The sequence below is a fragment of the Oncorhynchus masou genome, chromosome 15, assembly GCF_036934945.1.
Source record: "Oncorhynchus masou masou isolate Uvic2021 chromosome 15, UVic_Omas_1.1, whole genome shotgun sequence".
Classification (NCBI taxonomy): Eukaryota; Metazoa; Chordata; class Actinopteri; order Salmoniformes; family Salmonidae; genus Oncorhynchus; species Oncorhynchus masou.
In genome coordinates this window covers 5,760,049-5,786,643 of record NC_088226.1, presented here as the reverse complement: position 1 = coordinate 5,786,643, position 26,595 = coordinate 5,760,049, and the positions used below count along the sequence as shown (strand labels likewise).

Here is a 26,595-nt window from a genome sequence, read left to right as displayed (position 1 = left end):
AAAAATGAATGGCTTAGTGGATCCATAAGGTTCATTTGACTGAATAGAAGTTTCGTAATGTTTAAGTTGTTACGAGTGTACTGATATAAGTGACATGACATCGCGGCAACTTTGAAAAATATCTTTATATAGGCGTTGTCTCGAAATAGCTATGCATATTCATAGCATGACGAATCTAGTTTATGCCGCATTCAAAACAACTGGAAACTCGGAAAATACGAAGTCAAATCATGACGTCAGTGATCTTCAGGTCGGAGCTCAAGAAAGCGGTCCGAGTTCAAATTCAGAGTTGGATGACCGTTTCCCAGTCGTAATTCGTTTTTAAAAAATAAATTGCAAGTTATTTTGAACGCACGGAAGTCAGAGATTTACGAGTTCCCAGTTGTCTTGAACGCGGCAGTTGCATATCTCTCCATTTCATACAGGTTTTTGACGTCAACAACAGTAATCGAATATTAAAAATATGATTACAATAATCACATGTATCCACCAATGCAAAGAAAATAGGCCGCTAGACAGCCCACAGTGCCGCCTTATGAACATCGACTCAATCGTTAGGGCTGAGAGACCTGTATCTTGTTAGTATATCCAGAATCTTTGATATGACTCACGGTGGCGTTCCGAATTTTGTCGTCTCGTGACCTAGTAAATACTAGATAAAGTCATAAACCCCTAAAATTGTTATTTTAAAATTTGAACCTTAACCACAATGCTAACCATGTAACTTTAAATTAAGACCAAAAACACATTTTTTGTTTTCATACATTTTTACGATATATTCATTACAATTCTGTTGCAAAACATTTCTTTAACGGAAGCAAACGGAACGAAACGGGGGAGGGACCTACCTTGATTTGTCCAATAGAAACTCTCGTTTTGCAACTGTTTGGCAAATGATTACACCCCTGTTGTGCACACAGTCATTGAATGTGTATGAGATAGAAGAATGCACATATAAAGTTTATTGGCGGAGGATGTTTATTTTCTACCCGAGTTATTTATTATTACCATTCGTTGTCTTGTTGGCTTGAAATTTAGCTTTCTGGTTTAATTACCCTGAAAAAGATTCACTGAACGCAGGTGCGTGTTGTTTACATCTTACTTTGACTTTGCAAGTGCTTGAAAACAATGTCTAGAGATGATAAACGTAACTAGATAACCAGTTCAACGCTCATACTAAATCTAGCTACAGTGCACATTATGGTATTAGCTACAGTAACGTTAACGTTAGACAGGATAATGTGTCTAGACAGTGCTAGCTACTTACTGCCGTAGCTCAGTTAGGGCATGTTGTTTAGCTAGCTATCGTTAGGTAACTAACGTTAGCTAGCGTAGTTAACGTTATCTAGTGAGTGCAATACATTAATGCCACATAGCAGCAGATATAAGGGCCTTAGCCAACTACTCAAGACTGCATCACTAGTGTGATGGCATGGAATAGTTAGCAGTGGTAGCTATCTGCTTTCTCACAAGGTGTTCTGCATTTTTCCTGATGGCTGTCAGGAAGCTACAGTCAACTAGATTTGTATAAAAGCGGTATCTATGAAAGTGAAACATTATGTGATTGGTAGGACACAGTTTTGTGAATAATTTGATTTAGGATTTGCCATTACTGTATCTCCCAGGTTGTGATCTCCAGTATTGGTGCCCATCATGGCAGGAGGCATCACAGAGACCGGGGAGCTCTACTCCCCGTATGTGAGTATCACTATTAGACCCTGCAGTGTTATGCTCATTCTCCTAACTGTTTCATGTCAGCTATTTGGTGTGCATTACTTTTTATTTTACAATATTTTTGTAAAATGTCACTCCAAAAAAGTCACTCCATATACGAACTTATACATACGAACAACAACTTCCAGACACACTCTAAAAACGACTACATCTCATCTGCCCAGACCCGCATGCTCACACCCCCATCCTTAGTGCCTGTATTATTGTTTGCCATAGTGCCTGTATTATTGTTTGCCACTTGGCCTGAAATTGTATCAATTTGTTTTTCTCTGTTGCCCATGCCTTTTCAATATTGACAAAAATAATTATATACAAAAAAGAAAAGTGTTAATGAGTGGTGTATCGATTTGATTTCCAAGTCTTCAGAGAAAGTTTTTTTGAAGCTGAGTGATGAGAAGAGAATTGTGCAGCCCATTGGGTGTCTCACTACATCTACCTATGTCATGTCTTGAAATATGCAGACAGAAGGATTAAAATAAAGTTTACATTGTAATACTTATGACAATCAACTTTCTAGCTCCGCCCACAACTTCCAGACTTTATATAATTCCCAGAAAGCATGGATTATTGAGTCATTATTAGTTTTGCACTTAAGACATGACTCTGCCATTGTGCTGTAGAATTTGTGAATTTAGTCTTGTGTATATAATACACTGCTCAAAAAAATAAAGGGAACACTTAAACAACACAATGTAACTCCAAGTCAATCACACTTCTCTGAAATCCAACTGTCCACTTCGGAAGCAACACTGATTGACAATAAATTTCACATGCTGTTGTGCAAATGGAATAGACAACAGGTGTAAATTATAGGCAATTAGCAAGACACCCCCAATAAAGGAGTGGTTCTGCAGGTGGTGACCACAGACCACTTCTCAGTTCCTATGCTTCCTGGCTGATGTTTTGGTCACTTTTGAATGCTGGCGGTGCTTTCACTCTAGTAGTAGCATGAGATGGAGTCTACAACCCACACAAGTGGCTCAGGAAGTGCAGCTCATCCAGGATGGCACATCAATGTGAGCTGTGGCAAGAAGGATTGCTGTGTCTGTCAGCGTAGTGTCCAGAGCATGGAGGCGCTACCAGGAGACAGGCCAGTTCATCAGGAGAATGTGGAGGAGGCCGTAGGAGGGCAACAACCCAGCAGCAGGACTGCTACCTCTGCCTTTGTGCAAGGAGGAGCAGGAGGAGCACTGCCAGAGCCCTGCAAAATGACCTCCAGCAGGCCACAAATGTGCATGTGTCTGCTCAAACAGTCAGAAGCAGACTCCATGAGGGTGGTATGAGGGCCCGACGTCCACAGGTGGGGGTTGTGCTTACAACCCAACACCGTGCAGGACGTTTGGCATTTGCCAGAGAACACCAAGATTGGCAAATTCGCCACTGGCGCCCTGTGCTCTTCACAGATGAAAACAGGTTCACACTGAGCACATGTGACAGAGTCTGGAGATGCCGTGGAGAATGTTCTGCTGCCTGCAACATCCTCCAGTATGACCGGTTTGGCGGTGGGTCAGTCATGGTGTCGGGTGGCATTTCTTTGGGGGGCAGCCCTCCATGTGCACGCCAGAGGTAGCCTGATTGCCATTAGGTACCGAGATGAGATCCTCAGACCCCTTGTGAGACCATATGCTGGTGCGGTTGGCCCTGGGTTCCTCCTAATGCAAGACAATGCTAGACCTCATGTGGATGGAGTGTGTCAGCAGTTCCTGCAAGAGGAAGGCGTTGATGCTATGGACTGGCCCGCCCGTTCCCCAGACCTGAATCCAATTGAGCACATCTGGGACATCATGTCTCGCTCCATCCACCAACGCCACGTTGCACCACAGACTGTCCAGGAGTTGGCGGATGCTTTAGTTCAGGTCTGGGAGGATATCCCTCAGGAGACCATCCGCCACCTTATCAGGAGCATGCCCAGGCGTTGTAGGGAGGTCATACAGGCACGTGGAGGCCACACATACTACTGAGCCTCATTTTGACTTGTTTTAAGGACATTACATCAAAGTTGGATCAGCCTGTAGTGTGGTTTTCCACTTTAATTTTGAGTGTGACTCCAAATCCAGACCTCCATGGGTTGATAAATTTAATTTCCATTGATCATTTTTGTGTGATTTTGATGTCAGCACATTCAACTATGTAAAGAAAAAAGTATTTAATAAGAATATTTCATTCATTCAGATCTAGGATGTGTTATTTTAGTGTTCCCTTTATTTTTTTGAGCAGTGTATATTCTGTATATTAGTTTATACAGGATTAAGTGTAAATGTTAGTTAATTGTAATGTTGTTAGTTATACTCCAACTTTCCTTCCATCTTGTTCCAGCATCAGTTATTTTTTACATCTTTGTTCCAATAGTTTTTTTCCCGAAGAGATTGTCAGTTGGATGTGGTCTATGCCAGGTTTTATATCTTCCCTATCATATGAACATCATTTTCTTACTCAAATAAGATTCCCTCAATGTTGCTCTGATGTCAAAGATTTCAAATCAAAATTTTGTGATGTGTAACTTTTAAGTGTGCTGTAAATTCCGAAGAGAGGTTGACAAATGTATAATGGATAGCAAATGGTGAAAAATGATCTAGGCTAAATTAGTTCAAGTTACCTGCATGAATTCAAAGTCCACACAATATGTGACAAAATTATTTAAAATAGTGATTTGCACCTACTCTCGAATAGATTACATTTTGATCCCTAAAATGTTAATGAATTCTGCCGCTTGTACAATCGGACCCATAGCACTTTCAGATTACACCTTTGTCCGCCTCCGCTTTGACCTCTGTAAAAACATCCCGCGATCAAAGAGCTGGAAATTCAACACCTCCATGTTATCAAATGAAGCATTCCATACATTGGTCACTACATGGATAGACAACTACACACAAGACAAAGACTACTGTTTCTCCGGCCAAATGTGAGACGCTGCCGAAGCCACCCTAAGAGGTCATCTGATTGTATGTGATTTCTCAGAGAAAAAAGCAATGGAAGTACACAGGTTAGAGCTTGAGACTGAACTGGAAGTACATAAACAATCTCCAGACAGCGCCTCCTGGATTCAACTGAAAGCAGCTAAAGCAAAACCAAACTTGAACTATACTCTGAGAGATATTGCATACTAGAGGTCGACCGATTAATCGGAATAGCCGATTTAATTAGGGCCGATTTCAAGTTTTCATAATAATCAGAAATCGGTATTTTTGGACATTTTTTTTTAAATATTTGATTTGATTTTTTACACCTTTATTTAATCTTTATTTAACTAGGCAAGTCAGTTAAGAACACATTCTTATTTTTAATGACAACCCACCGTTCCTAGGCTAACTGCCTCGTTCAGGGGCAGAATGACAGAGTTTCTACCTTGTCAGCACGGGGGATTCAATCTTGCAACCTTACAGTTAACTAGTCCAACGCTATAACCACCTGCCTCTCGTTGCACTCCACAAGGAGACTGCCTGTTATGCGAATGCAGTAAGCCAAGCTAAGTTGCTAGCTAACATTAAACTTATCTTATAAAAACAATCAATCAATCATAATCACTAGTTAACTACACATGGTTGACATTACTAGTTTATCTAGCGTGTCCTGCGTTGCATATAATCTGACTAAGCATACAAGTATCTGACTGAGCGGTGGTAGGCAGCAGCAGGCTCGTAGGCAGCAGCAGGCTCGTAAGCATTCATTCAAACAGCACTTTTGTGCGTTTTGCCAGCAGTTCTTCGTTGTGCGTCAAGTATTGCGCTGTTTATGACTTTAAGCCTATCAACTCCCGAGATGAGGCTGGTATAACCGATGTGAAATGGCTAGCTAGTTAGTGGGGTGCGCGCTAATAGCGTTTCAAACGTCACTCGCTCTGAGACTTGGGAGTGGTTGTTCCCCTTGTTCTGCATGGGTAACGCTGCTTCGAGAGTGGCTGTTGTCATTGTTCCTGGTTCGAGCCCAGGGAGGAGCGAGGAGAGGGATGGAAGCTATACTGTTACACTGGCAATACTAAAGTGCCTATAAGAACATCCAATAGTCAAAGGTTAATTAAATACAAATGGTATAGAGGGAAATAGTCCTATAATTCCTTTAATAACTACAACCCAAAACTTCTTACCTGGGAATATTGAAGACTCATGTTAAAAGGAACACCAGCTTTCATATGTTCTCATGTTCTGAGCAAGGAACTTAAACTTTAGCTTTCTTACATGGCACATATTGCACTTTTACTTTCTTCTCCAACACTTTGTTTTTGCATTATTTAAACCAAATTGAACATGTTTCATTATTTATTTGAGGCTAAATTGATTTTATTGAGTATTGAGTATTGTATTAAGTTAGAATAAGTGTTCATTCAGTATTGTTGTAATTGTCATTATTACAAATGAATAAAAAAAAAATCAGTCAATTAATTGGTATCAGCTTTTTTTAGGTCCTCCAATAATCGGTATCGGCGTTGAAAAATCATAATCGGTCGACCTCTATTACATACCAATTAAAAAAGATCATACAATCATGGCCATCCCAACAGAAGATGACGGAGGTCACATATCATCCAAATAAGATACATTTAACTTTTCATAATTTTTACTGCACATTTATATGCTTCTGAAAGAGTACATACAGATGCAGAACTCCATTCCTTCCTAGAGGGAATCTCACTACCAAAACTATCAGAGACCAATCAAGAAGATCTCAACTCTCCTTTCACTCCCGAGGAGGTCTTAGCGGCAATTATCTCCATGCCACCTAACAAATCCCCAGGCCCAAACAGATTTCCCAGAGTTCCACAAAGCTTTTTGGCCACTACAAAATAATTACCATACTGCTCGACGAGACTAAACACTCTTCTTCCCAAAATAATAAAAGTGTACCAAAATGGATTTATTAGAGACAGGTACTCTTCTGATAACATTCGCCATTTTTTTAATATTATAGATCAAGTAAACGCACGGAAGATCCTTGTTCTGCTGGATTCACTGGATTCTGAGAAAGCATCCAGTGTGTGCTCAAGTGACACAGCGGTCTAAGGCACTGCATCTAAGTGCTAGAAGCACCACTACAGACCCTGGTTAGATTCCAGGCTGTATCACAACCAACCATGATTGAGAGTCCCATAAGGCTGTGCACAATTGGTCCAGCTTAACTGACTTGCCGAGTTAAAGAAAAGGTAAAAAATATATATGTTTTACAGGATGGAGTAAAGATTTCTGTTCTCGGTCTTAGAAAAGTTCAATATGGGCCCAAACTTGATCAAATGGATTAAGTCCCTATATTCTCATCCAAATGCCATGGTGTCTACTAATGGTCTAAACTCTGAGAGATTCTCTTTGGGATATGGCACAAGACAAGGATGCTCGCTGTGTCCCCTCTCTCTAAGCGGATGATGTCTTACGTATCCAACCCTTAGAAATTCTACCCTTCCATTTCAGACAATTTCTCAGTACGGCAAGTTTTCAGGATATAAGATCAATTGGAATAAATCCAATGTTTGCCCTCTCAATCTTACCAGCTCTATGAAGACACTCATCCCGTTACAATGGAAGACACAGGCTTTCAATACCTTGGAATCTTTGTAACACCAGATCTGAATTGCCTTTTCAACTACCACTCCTGGATCGAATCAAGAATGACCTCCGAAACTTGATCTCCCTCCCAATTAGCTTAGTCAGAAGAATCAATGTTATCCATATCAACATACTCCCTAGATTGAACTCTTTATTTCAGATGCTTCCATGCTATCTCCTAGTTTCATTTTCTGAAACAACCAACCAACAACGCATCACTATTGTTTGAAAGACGAGCACTTTTTTGTCCATTAAAATAACATGAAATTGATCAGAAATACCGTGTAGACATTGTTAATGTTGTAAATGACTACTGTAGCTGGAAATGGCAGATTTTTAGTGGAATATCTACATAGGCGTACAGAGGCCCATTTATCAGCAACAATCATTCCTGTGTTCCAATGGCACGTTGTTAGCTAATCCAAGATTATAATTTTAAAAGGCTAGTCATTAGAAAACCATTTTACAATTATGTTAGCACAGCTGAAAACCGTTGTCCTGATTTAAAGAAGAAATAAAACTGGTCTTCTTTTGACTAGTTGAGTATCTGGAGCATCAGCATTTGTGGGTTTGATTCAATCTCAAAATGGCTCTAACCAGAATATAAAGAGGAGGGTGAGGCCCCGGTGCACAACTGAGCAAGCAGACAACTACATTAGTGTGTCTAGTTTGAGAAACAGACGCCTCACAAGTCCTCAACTGGCAGCTTCATTAAATGGTACCAACAAAACACCAGTCTCAACGTCAACAGTGAAGAGGCGACTCTGGGATGCTGTCCTTCGAGGCAGAAAAAAACAGGTGCAGAGTAGATGTGCAGGAGTCTTATGGCTTCGGGGTAGAAGCTGTTTAGAAGCCTCTTGGACCTAGACTTGGCACTCCGGTACCACTTGCCGTGCGGTAGCAAAGGAAACAGTCTATGACTAGGGTGGCTGGAGTATTTGACAATTTTTAGGGCCTTCCTCTGACACCACCTGGTATAGAGGTCCTAGATAGCAGGAAGCTTGGCCCCAGTGATGTACTGGGCCGTGAGCACTACCATCTGTAGTGCCTTGCAGTCGGAGGCCGAGCAGTTGCCATACCAGGCAGTGATGCAACCAGTCAGGATGCTCTCAATGGTGCAGCTGTAGAACTTTTTGAGGATCTGAGGACTCGTGCCAAATGTTTTCAGTCTCCTGAGGGTAGGGGTTTTGTCATGCCCTCTTCACGACTGTCTTGGTGTGCTTGGACCATGTTACTTCGTTTGTGATGTGGATGCAAGGAACTTGAAGCTCTCAACCTGCTCCACCTCAGCCCTGTTGATGAGAAGGTTGGTGTGCTCGGTCCTCCTTTTCCTGTAGTCCACAATCATCTCCTTTGTCTTGATCACATTGAGGGAGAGGTTGTTGTCCTTACGTTGAACGCTGAGCTGTAGTCAATGAATAGCATTCTCACATAAGTGTTCCCTTTGTCCAGGTGTGAAAGGGCAGTGTGGAGTGCAATAGAGATTGCATCATCTGTTGGGGAGATATGCAAATTGGAATGGGTCTAGGGTTTCTGGGATAATGGTTTTGATGTGAGCCATGACCAGCCTTTCAAAGCACTTCATGGCTGCAGACCTGAGGTGCTACGGGTTGGTAGTCATTTAGGCAGGTTACCTTGGTGTTCTTGGGCACAGGGACTATGGTAGTCTGCTTGAAACATGTTGCTATTACAGACTCAGACAGGGAGAGGTTGAAAATGACAGCGAAGACACTTGCCAGCTGGTCAGCGCATGCTCGGAGTACACATCCTGGTAATCCGTATGGCCCTGTGTGTGGTCTACAGCTTATCATGAGATACTCTACCTCAGGCAATCAAAACCTAGAGACTTCCTTAGATATCGTGCTCCAGCTTTTGTTTACAAATATACATAGACCGTCACCCCTTGTCTTACCAGAGGCTTCTGTTCTATCCTGCCGATACAGTGTATAACCCACAAGCTGAATGTTATTCATGTCGTCGTTCGTCCACGACTCGGTGAAACATAAGATATTAGTTTTTAATGTCCCGTTAGTAGGATATACGTGCTTTTAGTTCATCCAATTAATTATCCAGCAATTGTATGTTGGCCAATAGGAGGCAGATTAGCCACTATTCGGCAGATCCTCACAAGGCACCCCAATCTCCTTCCGTGATATCTCTTCCGTCTCTTTCTCCTGCAAATGACGGGGATGAGGGCCTGTTCGGGTGTCTGTAGTAAATCCCTCTCGTCCGACTCATTAAAGAGAAATTTGTCATCCAATTCAAGTTGAGTAATCACTGTTCTGATGTCCAGAAGCTCTTTTTTGATCATACGAGACAGTAGCAGCAACATTATGTACAATTGTACTACTGGTCTGCCCAAATCAGCAACATGTTAACATGGATCACAAACAGACAAGACTCAATGTGGATTCAGATAGAGGCCCAATCCTGTGGTTAATTTCCCCTAGGCTCAATTATATTCATTAATGACTTTAGTGATGTGGGGAACATACCCAAAACCTTTGATTTACAATACCTTGGCATTTCCTCCCAGATATGCTCTCACTTGCCTATAGTAAACAACCCAGACTCGCCAAAAGCCCAGAGTGATGCCAACTTTCATCTTTGGCATACTCTCAGGATCAGGACCTATTCAGACCTGACAGAGTGAATGAGGTGGTTTAAGGAAATGTGTGTGTGTGTAAATACAGGAAGTGTAAGTTGCTCTAAAGCTAATTCTTTACTTGTTGTCTCCGCGAAAGGTGGAAATGTCTAACTAGATTACTGATAGTGCTGCTGCAAATTTGTTTGTTTGTTATTTTATTTTATTCTATCGTTTGTCTGCCACATCTGTAAATATGGAATGTGTTTTGTTTGTTGATTTGAAAAACAAGAACTTAATACATCTTTTAAATTATACAATTGTGATGTAGAGCAGAAATGTTGCGGGGAGCATGTGCGGTGGTTACTCATCTAGTCAGGACACTGAAAAGAGGAAGAAGGAATGCTTAGGCACTGAAAAAGGCTACCACTGATGAACTTTGATGACCCAAACCATAAATTCTGTTTAGAAAGCATTATTGTGAGGCCTGTCTCAGTATGTCACAAGTTTCTGCAGGGACTGATATCAGCATGGCTGTGTCCGCTTCAGCTGTTTTAAGGCTAGTTGTCTTGTGGTTAAAGTGCCCTTTCTAGATGAAATATTAATGGACTGAAGGAAAAGGATGGGGATAAGTGATCTGACCTTCTGTTCACTGGTCTACCTATATGTCACGGTGTCAGCCCTACGTCTTTACTGCTAGATGGGACTGTAATAGTCCACAGCTGAGGACATTGTTTGAATTAGATCAAGATAATGTCTTCAGTTGACCAGTGCGTTGCAACTTGGCAATGTGAGGTCAACATGTTTTTCATTACACCCGTGCTAAACTGTCGCATGATTTCCAGGGTTCAAACTTCACTCCCTTGACCAGAGTGGGGTGTTACGTTAAGTGAAGGGAGGATAATGTCCAGTAAACAGGAGCGTCCAGACGTACTGGTCTCTTGTGGACCCCCAAGACAACGACACCCTCTAATATTCTGTGTCTTTGCAGGTGGGCTTGGTGTACATGTTTAATCTGATCGTGGGCACGGGGGCACTGACGATGCCCAAGGCCTTTGCCCAAGCAGGTTGGGCGGTCAGCCTGGCGCTCATCTCCTTCCTGGCGTTTATGAGGCGAGTTCCTCGTAGGCTCACTGCCTTTCCATTCATTTCCACAACTGTTGCCTTACATCCACTTCCCCAGCTCTCACTTTAGTTTAAGCACACCATAGCACAAGAGGAATTTACCATATTTAATCCTTTTCTTCCACACCTAAGGTCCTCCCAGCCACCTAAGTGGAGAGTTATTGCCCTCCCTATCAAAGGGGATGCCACTGATGAGGCGTGTCAGTAATCTAGCAGGGAACAACCAGAGCAGGAGGAGTTGCAGATGAGTTGATGCAGCATGTCAGTCAGCAGGAGGAAGTTGATGATGCAGGATGTGTTTCATTAGGGTAGTATGTGAGGAAAAAGGGGAGACAGTGGACACACAGAGATGCAGATCAGAGGCCAGTACTTTAGCTTTGTGATGTGGATTTAAACATACACTGTGCCTTTTAATAGTTTAATCTTTTTATATTGCTTTGTTTTTAGATAGTTGAGATCTAGAGATCCTATTTTGTCACCAAGGATAGTGTGCAGTTAGGCAAGGTCACAGACTACAACAAATACAACACAATGATATTCTATGACAGTTGTTGACAATGGGTCATAAAATTCTACATTTGTATAAAATTGTTATGCTCTGTATATAATATGTGTAGACTCTTCAGGGCTAGTTTTTGTCATCTGAATATATTTTTCTGAACCCACTTTGTTTAATTTTCATCAGTTACATGACCACTACGTTTGTGATCGAGGCCATGGCAGCGGCCAACGCTCAGCTGCGCTGGAAGAGGAGGGAGCAGGAAGAGGTGAGTAAGCAGATATAAATAACCAACAGGTGGAAGTAATGAAGAAAGAGTGATAGTCGACACTCATACATACTGTCTTTTTCCAGTGATCCCTACTCATCCAGTGAAGGCCCAGATTCGCTAGTTCACTACCCCTTAAACCGCAACACCTTTACGTGAAGAATAACCTCAAGGCGGTCAATAGACCATTAAAGAATAATATGGGGAATGGAGCACTTGCCACTCCCACAAATGTGTGATTAAACAAGCCTTGTCGTGTCCTCTACTGACTCACTGGGGGGGGCAGTTTAGGTTTTAATCATTGTTTCTTTAGTCATTTTAAATACTAAGGGAAAGTAATCTCGTGCGGAGATTGATGGAGCTGGTGGAGTTCATTTTCTTTTTTACAGAAAAGCAGCAAGTCATTTTGCCTAATGTCCAAGGTTTCCGCTGGAGGAGTTATGAGCGTAAGGACAATGGATCTGGCTTTGACAGAGCCCCAAACCCCATGGCCTTGATTCATGGCTCACTTAGTCTTCCTCCAACATTTCCTCCCACATAATGGGAAGAAGGGAGGCACAGAGTGGGAATGTTTACCCTTGAACATTCTTTATTTCTTTCTGCTCGAATGAAGCACATAAAAAAAATTAAGCCGTTCCTTTAAAGTGATATACTGGCCGCCATTTTCTGAGAAAGTCCCATAAAAGTGTATTAGTTTGAATTTTGGGGGGGGGGGACTGACTCTGCATCTCTCGGATGTGATGGAGAAATAGGATAGATCTGCTCTTTTGACTCAGCCAAGGACACATCTGACACTTTGATGTTAGATGCTTTGTTTCTGTTGCTGGCATATTCTGTTCCAGTGAGCCACCCACTTCTTAGTCTCTCCCACACCCTGCCCAACCAGCTGTAGCTGCTCTTGTTAATTCAACTGATAATGACATCCTCAATGTCGATTGTAATTGAGCATTAATTAATATGAATCTGTAGTGAATTTGGTAGATGAAGAGTTATGGGAGGGCGTCAGATAGGCGCTCATATCTATTGTATATGAGGGGTAGAGCTCCCTCATCCTCCCCAGCATATCCCAGCTGTTCCAGACAGTTTCCAGATGCTGCTCCCCTCCACGTTACATGTCCAGCAAATAAAACACAGTGTTAATAGGTTGTAAACTGACTGTTGTTGGCACTGAGCATTAGTACTTGTAGATTAGGAGTGAAGTCAGTTGTTGGATGGAGGCAGGCTGGTTATCCTCTTTCCATCACCCTCATCTTCAGGTCCAAGACAACGACTCCACTTCTGATTATTCGGATGATGATGTCCGGGGACGATCAGAGCCAGAGACGAGGCCCATTTTGTCAGTCCGTGAGTATAGTGTTCCCTTCATCCCTCCTGAAGACGAGACACACTGCTAAGGTCGTGTTAAGAATGTGTTGAAAATAAGGTACACTACATGGCCAAAAGTATGTGGACATCTGCTCGAACATCTCATTCCAAAATCATGGGCATTAATATGGGTTTGGTCCCCCTTTTGCTGCTATAATACCTTCCACTCTTTTGGGAAGGATTTACACTAGATGTTGGAACATTGTTACAGGGACTTGCTTCCATTCAGCCATGAGCATTAGTGAGGTTGGGCACGGATGTTGAGAGATTAGGCCTGACTCAGTCATTCCAATTAATCTCAAAGTTGTTTGATGGGGTTGAGGTCAGGGCTCTGTGCAGACCAGTCAAGTTCTAACACACAGATCCAGACAAACCATTTCTGTATGGACCTTGCTTTGTGCATTTGGGGGCATTGTCCTGCTGAAACAGGATTGGGCCTTCCCCAAACTGTTGCCGCAAAGTTGAAAGCACAGAATCGTCTAGAATTTTATTGTATGCTGTAGTGTCAATATTTCCCTTCACTGGAACTAAGGGGCCTAGACTATTGAACCATTAAAAACATCCGCAGACCATTATTTCTCCTCCGCCAAACTTTACAGTTGGCACTATGCATTCAGGCAGGTAGCGTTCTCCTGGCATCCGCCAAATCCAGATTCGTCTGTTGGACTGCCAGATGGTGAAGTGTGATTGATTCATCACTCCAGAGAATGTGTTTCCACTGCTCCAGAGTCTAATGTCGGCAAGCTTTACACCACTCCAGCCGACGCTTGGCATTGCGCATGGAGATGTTAGGCTTGTGTGCGGCTGCTCAACCATGGAAACCCTTTTCATGAAGCTCCCAACGAACAGTTCTTGTGCTGACGTTGCTTCCAGAAGCAGTTTGGAACTCCGAAGTGAGTGTTGCCACCAAGGACAGATTATTTTTACGTGCTATGACTATTTTTACGCGCTTCGTGGCTGAGCCGTTGTTGCTCCTAGACGTTTCCACTTCACAATAACAGCACTTGCAGTTGACCGGTGCAGCTCTAGAAAGGCAGACATTTGACAAACTGACATGTTGGAAAGGTGGCATCCTATGACGGCGCCACGTAAAAATGGACACCCTTCAAATTAGTGGATTTGACACAAAGCTCGATTGTAGTAGAGCTCAGTACGAGCCATTCTAGTGCCAATTTTTGTCTATGGCGATTGCATGAATATGTGCTCAATTTTAGACACCTGTTAGCATGGCTGAAATAGCCAAATCTGCTAATTTGATGGGTGTCCACATACGTCTGGCCATGTAGTGTATATGTGAAAACATTGAGTCTTGTGGAGAATTCGGAATTCTCTTTTTTGTCATCCCTCCTTTTTGAAGGTCTCAATTCTTAAGCATATGTTGATTATGACACAATCAGATCAATCATAAATTGTATGTATCCTCCATGTCATTGGTTAATGTCAATGTTTTATAGAAGGAAGGAATGACTCGGATTGGAATAACTCACCACTGCGTTCTCATGTCTATGCATTATCACAGAGCGAACAGGAGGACACGTTGATCACTTTGACATTGTGGAGAGGGTAGAGATGGGTCAAATGGCCTCCATGTTCTTCAACAAAGGTAAGAGCCTATCCTCATTCAGTACTTTGAGGGGATAGGATGAACCCACACTCCGTTATTGAATGAAGTGCTGCTGATACCGCTATGTGCAGGCCATGGTAAAACCTGTCCTCCTTGTCTAACAACTATCTGGAGTCTTGAAGGTTGTGGGATAATTTGGGGAAAGTTTCTTAACCTTTAAATGGGAATCATTGTTAGATTCCAAATGTGAGGCTGTTAGCTCTCTAATGGGGTGTAATTGTACACTTGAGTGTACAAAACATAAAGAACACCTTCCTAATAGTGAGTTGCACCCCCTTTTGCCCTACAAGGTGTGGAAAGCATTCCACAGGGATGCTGGCCCATGTTGACTCCAATGCTTCCCACAGTTGTGTCCAGTTGGCTGGTAGTAGATCTCTACTAGTAGCATCGTTCCATCTCATCCCACAGATGCTGAATTGGATTGAGATCTGGTGACTGGGTAGGCCACTGCAGTAAGCTGAATTCACTGTCATGTTCGTGGAACCATTCCTGGACAATCCTTACCTTGTGCCATTGGGTATTATCCTGATAATAAAAAATACATTTGCAGATGGATACACTGCTGCCATGAAGGGATGCACCTGACTGGCAATAATGTTCAGATATCTTGCGGCATTCAAATGTTCCTCCATTTTTATCAAGGGGCCCAATGTATGCAATGAAAACACACCTCACACCATTATACTACCACAACCACCACCAGCTTGCAATGTTGACACACAGCATGATGGATGCATGTACTCGTGGTTTTCTCCATTCCCTAGTCCTCCCATCACCAAGAACCGGGGTTCTTCAGATCAGGCAATGTTTTTCCAATTTTCCAGTTTCCATTGTTTTTGCTCCTTAACCCACTGCAATCGCAGTTTCTTGTTTTTTTGCTGAAAGAAGTGGAACTCTTTAAGGTGGTTGGCTGCCATAACCCATTTGTGTCAAGGTACGACTAGTTGTGCATTATTTTATGGGTCTTTGGGCACCAATGTTGTACTGGACTATCAGTGGACTTAACTGTAGCCCGTCTGTTGCGCTGCACAATTTGTCAGCCTCCTTTGTCCTCTTTCATCAATGACCTGTTTTCGACCACTGGCCTGCTATTGGCTGGATGTCGTTTGGGTGGTGGATCATTCTTGATTCACACAGGAATCTGCTGAGCATGAAAAACCCAGCAGCGTTGCAGTTCTTGATACATACCTGCTGCGCCTGGCCCCTACTACCAAACCCCATTCAAAGGCACCCATTCACCCTCTGAATGACACACATACACAATCCATGTCTCAAATGTCTCAAGGCGTAAACATCTTTCTTTAACCTGTCTCCTCCCCTTCATCTACACTGGTTGAAGTGGATTTACAGGTGACATCAATAAGGGATCATAGCTTTCAACTGGTCAGTCTATGTCATGGAAACAGCTAATGTTTGGTACTCTCGGTGTATATGGCTAAATGGTTGTATTTCCCAGGCCATCATACTGCTGCTGTGTTAGTCTCCCCAGCTGTGTGTGGGGGCCTCCTGCGGGCTGCACCAGCGGCGGTGAACATGTTAAAGCCTCGGCAGCCTGAGTGATGAGCTAATTGAAAGCAGAATCATGTTCACCTTGAACCAGAAACAGAACAACCTTGCTGATTTACATTACTCACCTACGTCAGAGTAGACACTCCTCAGTGTGCTGGGCCCGCTCACTACCCCCTCCCCACCCTCTCCTCCTCTGCTGGCAGGTCGGCCTGTTTCTCAAGTAGTATTAACCAGGTAGGTGACTCAACAGTCTGCAGCATACGCACCTGCAGCGCCAATACTTCAACAGCATCGCTTTTGTCATCTGATAAAAATGTCAAACTGTTCTGCTTCACTCTGACAATGTCATCTGTGTGCAGATCTCTTCCTGTGTTGTGATCCGGCTCTGGCCACTAGGTGGTGCACTTGGCACACTCGCACACAAGATGATTCAGTGACTCACACAAAGCCAGGCAGGCATGCAACATGCTGTTAGAGAAGCAGCGTGTTGTTACCTTGTGGAACACTCCGGCTGCAGTCTCTTCTTTCTCTCAGCCCTATTAAAGTCGATGTGTTAAAACACTCTTTGGTGATGACCTCTCCCAGTGTGTGTCTGGTGTGGCGTTGTCCTCGGCTGCAGGTAAGGGTGAGGTGCCACGGGGAAGTATTGATCGGTGGCAGAGATAAGAGTCCCCTCTATCTCTCTGTGTGATGTGGGAGTGCTGCCCAGTGACTCTAATCAGAAATGAATTAGATGGGCGCTGGGCCCTGCGCGCATGAGAGAGGAGTGAGAGATGCAGCTCTTTGTCTCAGCTCAATGGCGCTCCAGCATAATGGAAGTCTCGTTTATCTCTCTACCCAGATCTCCGCTGATATGAACTCTTCTTTGTTTTAATTAGTGCTGGGAGGTAATATAAGATTAGTGGTATGTCTGATCAGGGAGTTTTACTGGTGTGGTAAAGCTGTCAGGCATTAAAACCAAATCTCTTGTTTTGTTGTTGAGGGATTGGATAGTGGAGTGTTGTTGAATATGTTGTTGGAGTTAATGGACTGGCTGAGGCCTGCGGTGGGGAAGGGCAGCTCACAGCCAATCAGCTGGCCTCTTGAACCCTTACTACCTCGGTCCGGGTTCTGGTTATTGATGGGACTGTTCGAACACACTGGGCACCACTGGCAGCAGAGCAAGCTTGGAATGAGGCCATAGGTATCGGCCCTGCCGGTACTGACAGGAATTTTGATGGGGGCTGGTTTATCAGCGGAGCAGCGAGTAGCGTGCCTGTTACTGTAACTTTCCTCATCCACAATTTGCAAGTTGATTAGAAGACGACTTTGGCTAATATCACAAAGGGGGGTGAACAACAGAGGCTGGTCTGTGTGCTCCTGCTCCCATCTCAGCCCACCGTCCCTTTAGGTAGAAAAGGCAGTATGGGGATATGGATGGTGTGCAAACAGAGGGAGAAAGTACAGACTCTATTACATGGACCACCCTATACCCTTGACTTATAGAGACCATGGAGAGGAATACTAATCCAGTCTCCTTTATTACAGACCCCAGCTTTAATGAGTACCTAACACCAATGCATACATTTTCTATACTTTAATGACTTTTCTTAAATGTCATACTTGTACGCTATGAGGGGCACTGACAAAAGGAAAATGGGGAGCGGCGCTGCCACTAAGAAGATAAATGGACATGTTTATGTCAGCCCCTCCCCCCCTCCCACCACCCCAATAACAAAAGCCTCAGCTAAAATAGTTTTCAAGTCTCCATTGTATATGAACATAAAGGATTCGCTTTCCTTTTCAGAGGGCCTGCTGCTATTACTGCTCAACTCTATGATTACCCCGAGATCCAGATCAATAGCCCAAGTTTTAGCACAAAGAATACATCTCACTCAATAAAAGCCCATTGGGGTTTCAAAATCAAACCTAAGGAAAGTAATTTCTGTTGCATCCAACAAACCGCCTTCAGTTGTCAGGCTCTCACATTCACATTCCTGCCTGATGAAGCTCCACGATAGCAGAGTGGAGACCAGTACAGCTGTGGCTTCCAGCATGGTTGGCATTCAACAAAATGGCTGTGGATGTTGGAAGGAAGCAACTTCCTAACGTACCTCTTCTTCTGGGAACCACTCCTTCCTCCTCCAGACCCAGCTTGAGAGGCTATCAGAGCCTCTGTCAGTCTGCAACAGTGGGGTGATGGATAGTGACGCGTGTCCGTGCCGCTAGGGGACTGAGTGGATCTCCTAGGTGAAGAGTCATTTGCAGCAGCAGCGTGTGAGCCTCTGGCCATGGGTAATGGGGAGGTATTAGTGACAGAGCCTGGCAGGGCAGCATCCTCTTGGTCATGCTGGGTCCTCACCTAGCTATCGCTCACTGACAGGGGCAGCCCTGATTCCCCCTATCTGAGGCAAAAGCTCTAACAGGCTTCCTTTCCATAGGGCCAGATGGAGACATGCAGGAATGGTAGAGAGTACTGTACAGTGCTAACCTCTGAAAGTGGGGTTGACGGAGAGGAGGTGAAAATGGAATGTGTAGAATTGATGCAGAGAGAATCGAGTCCCCCCCACCAACCTGTGAGATACTTTCATACTGTAATCAGTGTGCAGATCAATACTGATAGGTACAGTATAGTGTAATCACACACACTGGTGTCTTCTTGAGTTATCAGTGTTTATTTTCCCCAGCCTGTGTTTTATGACCTCAGTGCACCACTGCACAATGTTGTGATCAGATGGTCCTGTAAGAGAACAAACACAACTTGGCTACCAAAGTGCCCTTTGGTTCCCTCTCCCACAGTACTTTAGCACCACATTGTCCTCAATGGCGGTAAGATGGGTGGTGGTGCTAGCTAGGTAAATGTTTGCGGTCATCGCCCTTTCCCACAGAATTTACCTGCTGTTAGACTCTCCATCTAACTCAAACAGGGCTGCAGAAACTTAGTGTAGCAACTGTAATATAGCTTCATATCATAATGCAGTCTACTGTAAGTGTTCATCAATCCCTGCCATAAGACAGGTGATGACTGTTTTACAACTACATGGGCTTATCTGGCTGTTGGACCAGCTAGTCCTCTTCCATATCCCTTTTCTTGTTTCCCTCAGCTCGGCTGTGTGATGGGCAGCAGAAGGTTGCCATTCGTCTCTTTACTCTCAGATCAGATGAATCAATTTAGCCCTGTAAAACTATAAACCCCTCACTTTTTATTGATTTTAATGGACTCCACACTCTAATTTCCCTGTCAGTAATGAATTGGCTGCCAGGACCAGTAGGACGCAGGAGCCTCCCACATGAGAACTCCAGTGTATGATGGATGCCTGGCACAACATGGCTATCGGTCTCCCGTTGTTGAAAGCTCTCAATCTCCCCTCGTTGTGCCAGCTTGGATGGGCCAGTAGTGTGTGGGGGATGTAATGAGGAGAATTTTCATCATGAAGTGATTACTTTCTTAATTAGTGTGATTAATATTCTTCCGGAGGAGCGGAGAAATGTGCTGCTGCAGTTGTGGCTGCCATCCCGGAGGGAGAAGCAGGGGATTGGTGGAGGAGTGGAGGTGTAGAGACGGAGGAGATTGCCTCTGATGGAGACTGCACGTTTAGCGGTTGAAGTTTGACACAAGTTGCATTGACCATGTTTCATAATCAGGCATCTGACGGCTGTTAGTCAGATTCTCTCGGAGATATGATGAATTGATAACACAGTCATATACACTAGAAATATATAATGTATGACATTGTATGTATAGATCCAGGTATAATCTGCTCATGTCTTAAACCTTTGGTTTTGTCTTTCAGTTGGTGTCAACATGTTCTACATCTGCATGGTAGTCTACCTGTACGGAGACCTGGCCATCTATGCTGCTGCTGTGCCCATATCACTAATGGAAGTAGCCTGGTAAGACCAGCCAGCCAGCTTGCTGCTGATTCATTACATTCATGGGTGTCTTATTTGGGGGTGTTATTTCAAACAACTTTATGACTAATGTGGGTTCAGCTGACTTTCCCAAGTACTTGGAGCATTTACTTTTGGCAGGACAAAGCATATCCCTTTCTCTCAGTTCTGTTTTTATCTCTGCACTTTGGCTGTTCCCTGACCTTCTGCCTCAGTAAAACTTTCTGATGAGGGGGCCTTTAGCCTTCCTGACCTCCCACCAGTGCTCTTGGCATTTACTTTTTGTTGACTGGCTCCCAGACAGGTTTTTATTGCAAGTTTCCTCCACTGGCCCGGTGGGCTGGGTGGCATCACATATTCCATATGGTTCCAGTCTCAGACAGTATGACTTAGCCTGCAGATCTAAGGGAGGCTCTTCTCTAGAGAAACTATTGTTCTGGTGAGACCACCTTAACCGTCAGGATCACAATTCAATTTGGTGTAGCTTTATGACAGAAAGATGATTGGCAGTACAACAGTACTGCCATCAACGTCTACCTTATGGGACAGCTTAAAAACAATGCTGCCCCATCCACAGCTCAATCCAAACTGCCTTTCTAGAGACTGAAAGAGAGGCTCCTTTTGTAGGGCTAGCCCCTCCCCTCAGAACAATTAACCCTAATTAATTAATCAATTAACAATAGAAACCTACATTTTCCATGAACTAAACATACTAAAGTATATACATTGCAACACGGTTTTAAACAATATCACAACATAACATTTACAACATTACATCACTACTGACAATATCTTTCAATATGCCCATATGCATTAATGAGCCATTTGGGACAGGCACTATAAAGCCAACCCAATTCCCTTAGCTCGGGTCCTTTTCCAGCATACCCGGAAGCTACAGAGATGGAGAGAGAGGAACAGAACAAACAAACAATGCGCTCATCCACAACATTGATAAGTATAATAATTATTGTCTCTCTCAAATATGAACATTGACAAGTGTGAAATGCATGCACCAAGACAGAAGTTAATTTGTGTGTCGACCCACATTGTTAACTTATCTTATAATGGCGCAGGGAGGAGTGATGAATATGTGTGTGCGTTAAAGAACCAAATGCTGCCCGCGTTTGTGACGGACTTCTACGTCACATTACCTTCCTCCTCTCCTGAAGCGACCATGTTCGGGAGTCTTGATAGGTAGTCCGCAGTAACGTTCTCTTTTCCTGCCTTGTGACGGACACAGAACCTGAAGGGCTGGAGCTCCAGATACCACCTGGTCACACGAGAATTCCGGTCCTTCATGGTCTGGATCCAGGTCAGTGCTCTGTGGTCCGTGTGCAGGTCAAATTCCCTCCCAAGAAGGTAGTAACGGAGGCTATCTAGGGCCCACTTTATAGCCAGGCACTCCTTTTCGATTGTAGAATACCTGGTTTCCCTGGGCAACAGCTTCCGACTCAGGTACAGCACAGGAAGCTCTTCTCCTGGCTCCCTTGGGCCAGTACAGCTCCAATTCCTACAGCCGAAGCGTCCACCTGCACAAGAAATCTCTTCTGAAAATCAGGGGTCTGAAGAACAGGGAATGAGCACAGTCGTTTTTTCAGTGTCATGAAGGCTTCCTCACACTCCTCAGTCCACTTCACAGGGTTGCTGGCCCCCTTCGAAGTGAGGTTGATCAGAGGGACAGCGATGGTCGAAAACTGTGGAATGAATCTCCGGTACCACCCTGCCAGACCTAGGAAGGACTTCACCTGTGTCTTGGTTCTGGGTCGAGGGCTATTCCTGATGGACTCCACTTTCTCCACCTGAGGCCGAACTTCACCCTTACCCAGCTGGTAACCCAGGTACTTTGTCTCCTGTTTAGCCCACTCACACTTCAGGAGGTTAAGCGTGAGGCCTGCTTCATGGATCTTCCCAGTACTCTGCTAAGATGCTGTATGTGCTCCTCCCAGGAGTGGCTGTAGATCACCACGTCGTCCAAGTAAGCAGCACAGTAATCGTCACAGTCCTGGAGGACCTTGTCCATCAGCCTCTGGAAAGCCCAGGGGCCCCATGAAGGCCAAACGGCATGACCTTGAACTGGAACAGGCCCATTGGCGTCCGGAATGCAGTGTAGGCCTTGGATTGTTCATCCAGGGCACCTGCCAGTACCCTTTGCAGAGATCCAATGTGGTGATGTAATGAGCTCTACCTATTCTCTCCAGTAAGTCGTCAATGCGGGGCATGGAATAGGCATCAAACTGGGAGATGGCATTCACCTTACGGAAGTCCATGCAGACGCGCAAAGAGCCATCCTTCTTTGGGACAATGACAATAGGGCTGCTCCATTCACTTGAAGATGGCTCGACAACATCCATCTCCATCATGGTGTGGACCTCTTCCTTGAGGGCTACCACCAGCCTCTCAGGCACACGGTAAGGATGCTGGCGGACAGGGTTCTGGCCAGGTTTCAAACGAATGACGTGTTCTAGGACTTTGGTTCTTCCTGGTCTCTGACTGAAGAGGGCCGGATACTTGCCAAACAGCTGCTTCAGCTCATCTTGCTTGTCTTCTTCCAGGTGAGCCAGTATGACTTCTGCTCGTTCTTTCCATGCCTCTGTGACACCATCCGACTCATCCTCTTCTACTCTGCGGACCAGAAAGGACTTTCCTTTGTAGAGTTCCTCTTTCTCCTCCCAGGCCTTGAGAAGGTTCACATGGTAGGTTTGCTTCTTCTTACCCTTGTCCGGGTGCAGCACCTCGTAGGTCACTGGGCCCATCTTCCTCCCGATTAGGTACGGTCCTTGCCATTGCGCAAGGAGCTTGCTGGTAGACGAGGGAAGGAGGAGCAGGACTTTCTGTCCTGGCTCAAACTCTCTGTGGCGAGCGTGCTGGTCATAGCCTCTTCTGGGCCTTCTGGGCTTGCTGAAGGTTTGCTCTAGCTTCCTCTCGTACCGTTCCAACCTGTCTCGCATCTGGAGGACATACTGGACAATCCCCTGTCCTGAGGTAGCTACTGGGGAACCTTCCCAGCACTTCTTCAGCAGGTCCAGTGGTCCTGCACTGGCCATCCATAGAGGAGTTCGAATGGCGAGAAACCTGTCGATGCCTGAGGCACCTCCCTGTAAGCAAAAGCAGAAAGGGTAACCACTTATCCCAGTCTTTACCAGTGTCAGCCACAAACTTCCTCAGCATGTTCTTGAGTGTTTGATTGAATCTCTCTGGCCCATCCGTTTGGGGATGGTAGGGAGTAGTCCCTCCAAGCCTTTGTGCCCAGCTGTCGATGGAGTTGAACCATCAGTCGCGAGGTGAAGTTTGTCCCTTTGGTCCGTCAGGATTTCATCTGGGATTCCTACACGGAGAAGAGCTGAACAAGAGCACTGATTATTTTTGGAGTGGTTATGGAACGGAGTGGGAAGGCTTCTGGGAACCGGGTGGCATAGTCACAGATCACCAATATATACTTGTAACCTGCACTACTCTTCTCCAAGGGTCCAACAATGTCCATTGCAATTCTCTTGAATGGGGTAGAGATAACTGGCAGTGAACATAGAGGAGCCCGTTCAGACCTACGGACAGCACTGGTTTTCTGGCACGTGGGGCATGATTTGCAGTATTTTTGTACATCAGTATACATGGAGGGCCAAAAGAAACGGGAGCCTAGCCTAAGATATGTCTTATGTTGCCCTAGGTGACCTGCCCATGGAACTGTATGTGCAAGGTTGAGAACAAGTGGTCTACAGGTAGATGGCACCACCAACTTCCTGCTATCTGCCTCTGACCCAAGGTAGAGTATGTGGTTGTCTACTGTGTAAATCCCCCCACATGAAGATTGACTGTCCCCAGCTAAGGCCTTGTCAAACAAACATTTCAAGGTTGAGTCAGACCTCTGCAGTGTAGCAAAATTTTGTGGAACATCCCATTGCACCTCTAACCCAGACACATCAGCAACAGGTACAGGGGTTCCCACATACTTCTCAAGACGCCGCTGGCGGCGTGACTTTCTGGGCCCTTTGGTTCCCCCCTTGCACAGACTATCACACAAGTCAGGCAGAGGTTGTAAACCAGCTTTGGCCTGGGCACGAGTGACAACTGAACATGCAAATGGAACATCAGACTGGCAAACTGACTGCCCATATAGCTGACCCCCCACACTTCCCAACAGATCAGAGAGTACAGGCACATCCCTCCCCAAAATCATCTCAAAAAGGTAGCTTCTCCATTACCCCAACTTTGAGGAGGTATTTGACTGACCCTGAATCTCAACTGTGAGTTCAGCTGTGGGGCTGTGACTGGTCACCATGGACACATTGGATCAGTGTCTGATGACCATAATCAATGTCATTAACAGGTACATTACCTTTTCTGATCAATGACAGGGAACTGCCGGTGTCAATCATTGCAGTAAGACTTTTACCATTCACTTTTACAGGTACCAAGCATGACCCTTCCCGAGTCTGTCTATTCTGAACACCATCCCCTCTGGGTACATAACAGTAACCTGAGAGCTTGGATTTACGTAGGAGCGGACACATTGAAGCTTTGTGCCCCTGCCCGGCAGTAAAAACAGGTCAGACCCTCCCATCAGAGTTAAACTGCATGATCCCTTACCTCCTCCCAGACACATAACCCCCAGAGTTACCTCCACCATCTCTGGCGTTTCTGATGTCCCTTGTGTCTCTGAGACTCCTTGGAGCGGGTGCTGCAGGTTGTGGTGGGCCCCCTTTACGTGCATTAAGATACTGCAGTGCAAGCTTGGCCGCTATAAGCCCGTCCTTGCAGCAATCGTGCTCTCGGACCCAGGTTCGAATGTCGTGTGGTAGAACCTGTAGAAGTTGCCCGAGGATGATGACCTCCCCGATTTCGTCCCTGTGTCTTCTCCCCCGGTCGAACCCATCGTCGGTAGAGACCCTTGAGGCGGTGGTACGTCTCTGTCGGCGACTCACCCGATGGCGTTGATGCAGCTCTGAAGCGTTGACGGTAGGTTTCCGGTGAGATGTCAAACTTCACCAGCAGCTTCCTTCAAGCCCTTGTAGACATTGGACAGCCCCTCATCCATTGCTGTGTGCCTCTAAGGCCTTGCCCGTGAGCAATGGGACAAGCCTGCAGGCCCACTCTACCTCAGGCCACTGCCATCTTAGCCATGCGCCCAAACTCAGCAGGTAGTTTTCAATGTCCTCCCCTGCTGGTATGAGGGCATCTTTGGCTCCTTCCTCAGGAATGCTGGAAGATGGACGCGTTAACACTGCTGGACTGGTCTCCTGGTGCTGGCCTCATTACTGCTTGGGGTGCCTGCTGTGGAGTTGAAGTCCCTGCTGCATCAGGCCTTTGTCGTCCTGGTGTTGGAAGACCCAATCTTGGGCTCACTGACGAGTTCCGCCTGGTGGGGAGCTGTGAGGATAGATTGGCGTAGGCCACGTAACTCCTGCTTGAGGTCTTCGTCCCTCCTCTCAAGGCAGGTGAAAAGTTGCTGAAAAAGGGTTACCATGGTTGGGTGTGGTTCTGGTCCCCCAAATGCTCCTTCAGTCAGCAGCTCACCCAGTTCTGGTTGTCTTTGGCCCCGCGGTCGGGCTCCTAGTTTCTCATACTTGACCTCTTCTTCACCAGACGATTCCATGGTATTCCACCCGGTTCAACTTTTGGTACCTTTTCTGACAGTTGATGCTGTTGCTGAGAACGCAATCCTGTACGCATTCCTTTACCTCTCTTGTTGGAATTCACTGATTTGCGGTACGAGATCCCACCACTGCCACCATATGTCACGAGTAGCCAAAAGGCTAAACTGGATAACCTAACTCTATCAAAATAAAAAGATGGCGGAACCGCAAAAGTTCTTCTGTGCAAAGGTGTTTATTTACAAGTGAATTCCGGAACAAAAAACAACAGTACTGCCATCAACAAGTCTACCTTAGGGACAGCTTAAAAACAATGCTGCCCCATCCACAGCTCAATCCAAACTGCCTTTCTCTAGAGACTGAAAGAGAGGCTCCTTTTGTAGGGCTAGCCCCTCCCCTCAGAACAATTAACCCTAATTAATTAATCAATTAACAATAGAAACCTACATTTTCCATGAACTAAACATACTAAAGTATATACATTGCAACACGGTTTTTAAACAATATCACAACATAACATTTACAACATTACATCACTACTGACAATATCTTTCAATATGCCCATATGCATTAATGAGCCATTTGGGACAGGCACTATAAAGCCAACCCAATTCCCTTAGCTCGGGTCCTTTTCCAGCATACCCGGAAGCTACAGAGATGGAGAGAGAGGAACAGAACAAACAAACAATGCGCTCATCCACAACATTGATAAGTATAATAATTATTGTCTCTCTCAAATATGAACATTGACAAGTGTGAAATGCATGCACCAAGACAGAAGTTAATTTGTGTGTCACCCACATTGTTAACTTATCTTATAATGGCGCAGGGAGGAGTGATGAATATGTGTGCGTTAAAGAACCAAATGCTGCCCGCGGCCAGTGACGGACTT

General features: G+C 44.9%; 1 protein-coding gene across 1 annotated transcript in view; it reads left to right on the top strand.

Moving 5' to 3' along the window:
* Positions 1–897: 897 nt before the first annotated feature.
* LOC135555394 (transmembrane protein 104-like) overlaps positions 898–26,595 on the top strand; it is a 79,329-nt gene continuing 53,631 nt past the window's right edge. Inside the window, exons 1-7 of the mRNA XM_064987776.1 lie at positions 898–1,080; positions 1,626–1,698; positions 10,847–10,968; positions 11,666–11,747; positions 13,004–13,091; positions 14,632–14,715; positions 20,019–20,118. Coding sequence (XP_064843848.1) covers positions 1,654–1,698; positions 10,847–10,968; positions 11,666–11,747; positions 13,004–13,091; positions 14,632–14,715; positions 20,019–20,118 — 521 coding nt within the window. The 5' untranslated portion in view covers positions 898–1,080; positions 1,626–1,653. The remainder of the gene's footprint in view (positions 1,081–1,625; positions 1,699–10,846; positions 10,969–11,665; positions 11,748–13,003; positions 13,092–14,631; positions 14,716–20,018; positions 20,119–26,595) is intronic.